The sequence below is a fragment of the Pongo pygmaeus genome, chromosome 3 (genome assembly GCF_028885625.2).
Source record: "Pongo pygmaeus isolate AG05252 chromosome 3, NHGRI_mPonPyg2-v2.0_pri, whole genome shotgun sequence".
Taxonomy (NCBI): domain Eukaryota; kingdom Metazoa; phylum Chordata; class Mammalia; order Primates; family Hominidae; genus Pongo; species Pongo pygmaeus.
The window spans coordinates 48886110-48888012 of record NC_072376.2 but is presented as its reverse complement, the minus strand read 5'-3'; the positions used below and the strand labels follow the sequence as shown (position 1 = coordinate 48888012).

The 1903-nt window shown below is 38.2% G+C and overlaps 1 protein-coding gene across 1 annotated transcript; it reads right to left on the bottom strand.

Moving 5' to 3' along the window:
• Positions 1 to 982: 982 nt before the first annotated feature.
• Positions 983 to 1540, bottom strand: LOC129035755 (MICOS complex subunit MIC26-like). The gene has a single exon (XM_054486537.1). It carries the CDS (start codon positions 1538 to 1540, stop codon positions 983 to 985), a length of 558 nt encoding a protein of 185 aa, XP_054342512.1.
• Between the last annotated feature and the right edge of the window lie 363 nt (positions 1541 to 1903).

Genomic DNA, 1903 nt, shown 5'->3' with positions numbered 1-1903 from the left:
TAGACGCAAGACGCAATGGCTTACATCTATAACTCCAGCACTTTGGGAGGTGGAGGCAGGAGGCAGGCTTGAGCCCAGGAGTTCGAAACCATCATGGGCAAAAAAGTGAGCCCTTGTTTCTAGAAAAAAAATGTTTAAAAGTTAGCTGGGTATGGTGGTACATGCCTGTCGTCCCAGCTACACGGGAGGCTGTGGCAGGAGAATCACTTCAGCCCATGAGATCAAAGCTGCAGTGGGCTGTAATCATGCCACTGTATCCTAGCCTGGGCAACAGATGGAGACCCTGTCTTAATAATTAAAAAAAAAAAAAAAAGGTTTATAGAGATGACTACGCCTACTCATACAATAATAGGCCAACCTCATATTGTGTTCTGTGTGTGGAAAAAAATAGTTAATATAGATAAAACACTTGAAATATCTCTGGTACATTGTGATCCAGAGTAATATTGACTCTTGCCATTATTGCTGTTTTGTTTATATTACTAATAATATTAACTAATTTGTGCCAGACACTTTAGATATTATTCCTCATTTTATAGAAACTGGTCTTCTAATAGATCAACATTGTATTCTCAACCAAAGTCCTAGAGAACAGATATCCTGTGGATTGCTTTAAAAGTCAACGTATGGATCAGATGAGCAAGTGGAAATTCTAAAATTTTATTGGAAAGGTTGAGGCTTTTCACCTGTATTTTAGCTTAAAAGAAACACCATTCCTCAACAATATAAGTATATGACTTCAACTATATTTTCAGACAGAACATTTACTTTCTTTTTTTAACTTGGGTTTTAATTATATACATATTTTTTCCTGAAGAAGAAAGCCATTTTAATACATTCAATACTGACTTATCCTCCATTTTTCTGTAGAAATAGTGATTTATTGTATGGTGTTTCCAGTGTTTACCTCTAACTGATTAAAATGGGTAGAGCAGGGAGTTTTCTACTCTGTTCCAGGTGAATTTTTCACATTTCCTGGCTTTTAGAAGTTCTCCTTCCACAAATCTTCCATTACTATATATCCGTGTAAACCCCAGTCATGTAATCTCTCCCCACTGACCTTGGCAAACACGATGGCTTGTTGTGGATAACAGATGGAGGCAGCTAATCCCATGAAACCAGGTGGACACACTAGCTTCTTTATTTTTGAACCTCTAGCCAGAAAGAGTCCATTAAGGCTAGCAAAACCAATAACACCAAGTCTGGGAAAAAATCCAGGAGGTGCATTTTGGAGATATTCATAGCTGTCTAACCCCCACTGAACCAAACTTTGCATCTTAGGCTTGGTTTGGGAGTAAGTTTCCTGACACAAATTTCTATGTGGCTCACAATAGCGTCGGAACTGTGAGATGCCTTCTTCAAGCTGGCTCCTTGACTCTTCCACACACTTCGATTGACCCTCGGGAACTGAGTACAGTGAAAGCTCATCAACCTTCACGGGATTTTGGGAAGGTGAGTCCTTTTTTGGTGCTGCATAGACTTTGAAGGTGAACAAGTGTAGGCTGGTTGGCCTCACGGACCTCCGAATTACCTTGAACATGTCGCTGTCCACGGTGCCTCTGGCAGGATTTACTTTCTTTTATTCCAGTTTTATTCCATATTTCTTTTTTTAAAAATTCTTTTATTTCGGTATTTCTTTTTTAAACCTATTCTTACTTAAGATCCCAAACTTTTACATATTAGAGAATACAATGCTGGTTTACCTTATGAGAGGAAGTGTTTTCTGCCTTATGCCCAGACTATAGTACACCTCAGTAAAGCTCATTTTGGGAACATGTGTCTTGCTATATCATAGCTGCTTGATAGAGAAGCATAGAAAAATGTAAAGTGCATGTATAATAAAGACCAAATAATTTATACCACTTGTATCAGTTCTGTCAGTATATAGAATGATATTCCTTAT